Source organism: Herpailurus yagouaroundi, unplaced genomic scaffold, assembly GCF_014898765.1.
Source record: "Herpailurus yagouaroundi ecotype Mexico unplaced genomic scaffold, PumYag 77, whole genome shotgun sequence".
NCBI lineage: Eukaryota > Metazoa > Chordata > Mammalia > Carnivora > Felidae > Herpailurus > Herpailurus yagouaroundi.
The window spans coordinates 86,067,096-86,069,677 of NW_024412388.1; the positions used below are offsets into that span (position 1 = coordinate 86,067,096).

The window sequence follows — 2,582 nt, forward strand, 5'->3', positions numbered from 1 at the left end:
TCCTGGATCCGCCTCCCCACGCCCTCTCGGGGTCCTTTGCCCCAAAGGACTTTGCCTTTCCTTTCCCAGTTGGACACCTGGCACCCTCCACAACCGGACATGCCTGCAGAAGCCCGCGGGCGGGAGCCGCTCCATCTGACTCTTCCACCCGGGACACATCCAGCAGGAGGCAATGCCCGAGGTGGCGACGCGACAGTGAAGCCTGCACCGGGAGCTGCCCGCCGAGCTGCCCAGGTGCCTCGCTTTCGGGACAGAGCGGGCAAGTGCCAAGCTGGGGCCGCCGGAGCCGAGCCGGGAACTGCGTTTGCCCGGGCCGAGGCGGAAGCCGGAGCATTTGGGGGACGGGACCGCGGGAACCCGGAAACACCCGGGCCGCACCAGCTGGCGGCGGCGAAGGCGGCAGGAGCGGCAAGCTCTGCGCGTCGGGGGTCGCGGGGGACCCAGCGGGGCTCCGGGCGGGGCTGAGCCGCCGCCCGGGGTGCGCGCAGCCGGCGGGGGTGTGGGGGCAGGGGGCCGGGAGCAGCTCCGGGAGGAGGAAGAGGGGGAAAAGGTGTGCGGGGGCGCTGATGGAAAGTCCGAGTGAAGGGGACCGTGTCGAACTCAGCAAGGGTGGGAGCGGGTGAAGTGACGCGTTGTACCTCCGAGGGAAGACGTGCGGAATGTGCTGGGTGGAGGAGGGAAAAGGGCCCGAGGAAAGGGGTGTGTCAAGCGGCTGAAAACGGCGCTGTGAGCCTCAGAGCCCGGGGCGTGCGGAGCCAGGTGGCCCGTGGGCCCGGTTGGCGGTCATTCCTTCAGTGAACGAACCTTGGGCTCCTGCTCCGAGTGTAGCCTTGTGGTAGGCGCTGATCCACCAGACCAGGACCCTGCGCTCAAGAAGCTGCAGGGACTTCAGGAAATGGAAGTGCTGTCCTTGGTAAGGGTAGTACATAGGCAAGGGCTGTCCGAAGCTGGGTGAGATTAATATCAGAACAGGTTGTGTGTGTGTGTGTGTGTGTGTGTGTGTGTGTGTGTGCGCGCGCGCGCCCGCGCATGTTGGGGGAGGGTTCTGAGTGTCGAGGAAGGTAAGATGTGAACATTTATTTAAACCAACTAAACACCTCTCGGGAATGCTGGTTCACACGAGTTAAAGAATGATATTAGATGTAATGGGCCAAAAAAAAAAAAAAAATAAATGTAATGGGCCTTGCTTAGCAAACCACTTACACTTCATTACTTTATAGTGGAAAAGACTGAATCTTTTATTATGGCCTATTACATGCAGTATTTGAAAGTGGAATCAGAGTGGAATCAGAGTTTTTGGTTTTCCGTCAGCATTCAGCTTGGATAGTTAAAGATGAAATGTAGTTTCTCACTTGGTGCTCTTATTTTCATTGGTAAAACTCGGGTTGTTTCCTTTAAGGTAATGACTTTTTAAGTTTACATTTCTGGTCCTAATATTTCCTCCCAAGTATAGATTCTGCTTTATTCAGCATTTCAGTTTGCTTCTCCCCTTTTTCATTCCCACTCCCTGTGTGCGAAATGTGGTGCTTCTGCCCTCTTACTTGCCCTATAGCAGTGACTTCCAAACTGAACTTGCTTCCCTCAATCTGCTCCTCTTCCAGTCACTCCCTTCCATACTGCTTCTTAAAGATAGGGAGCTTATGCAGTCCCTGGTTACTTCCCTCAGAAATATTCCGTGACCCTCTATTGGCTCCCAAACAAATGTAAAATGATTTAGGGTGGCATTCAAACCCTTCAAAATTGGAGCTGTTCATAGCTCCACTCAGATCGATATGCCCTTTTCATTTTTTAAAATTACTGTATCCCACATAATTCTATTTTTTAGCAAAACCACAGTACTTGCTTGGAAATGTTATTTCTGAACACGGTCTATGCCTACCTGCCTTGGTCTTTGCTTGTATCCTTTATTTTACAAGGAAGGTCTTCCTTACCATCTTTGTAGAAATTCTACTTATTCTTTAATGCCACCTTCTTTTAAAAAATATTTCTTATTAAGATATAATTGACATGTTACATTATTATTAATTTCAGGTGTACAACATAAGGATTTGATGTTTGTATATATTGCAAAATGATCACCACAATAAGTCTAGTTAAAGTTCATTACCACACATAATTACACATTTTTTTCTTCTGATAAGAACTTTTAAGATCTACTCTCTTAGCAACTTTCAAATATATAATACAGTATTATTAACTGTAGTCACCATGCTGTACAATATCCCCAGGACTGACTTATTTTATTTATAACTGGAAGTTGACACCTCCTTTAAAAAAAATTTTTTTTTAATGTCTATTTATTTTCTAGAAAGAGAGAGCAAGCAGGGGAGGGATCAGAGAGAGAGGGAGACACAGAATCAGAAGCAGGCTCCAGGCTCTGAGCTGTCAGCACAGAGCCCAACGTAGGGCTTGAACCCACAAAGGGCGAGACTGTGACCTGAGCTGAAGTTGGATGCTTAACCAACTGAGCCACCCAGGTGCCCCTATACCTCCTTCTTATAAAGCTTTTTGAAGTCTACTATTAGTCCACAGTATTTTCTTTCTTTCTTTCTTTCTTTCTTTCTTTCTTTCTTTCTTTCTTT

General features: G+C 49.0%; 1 protein-coding gene across 4 annotated transcripts in view; it reads left to right on the forward strand.

Annotated features, from left to right (window-relative positions):
• The first annotated feature begins 214 nt into the window (after positions 1-214).
• Positions 215-2,582, forward strand: part of SLC35A3 (solute carrier family 35 member A3) — a 55,081-nt gene continuing 52,713 nt past the window's right edge. Inside the window, exon 1 of one of the 4 annotated variants that reach the window (XM_040471087.1) lies at positions 215-506. Coding sequence is in view for 2 of the 4 variants with exons in the window: in XM_040471086.1 (XP_040327020.1) it covers positions 896-913 (18 nt within the window). In the remaining 2 variants the exon portion in view is untranslated. Of the gene's footprint in view, positions 507-752; positions 914-2,457; positions 2,478-2,582 lie in introns of those variants that run through there. The other 3 variants (XM_040471086.1, XM_040471083.1, XM_040471085.1) reach the window with 3 other exon arrangements.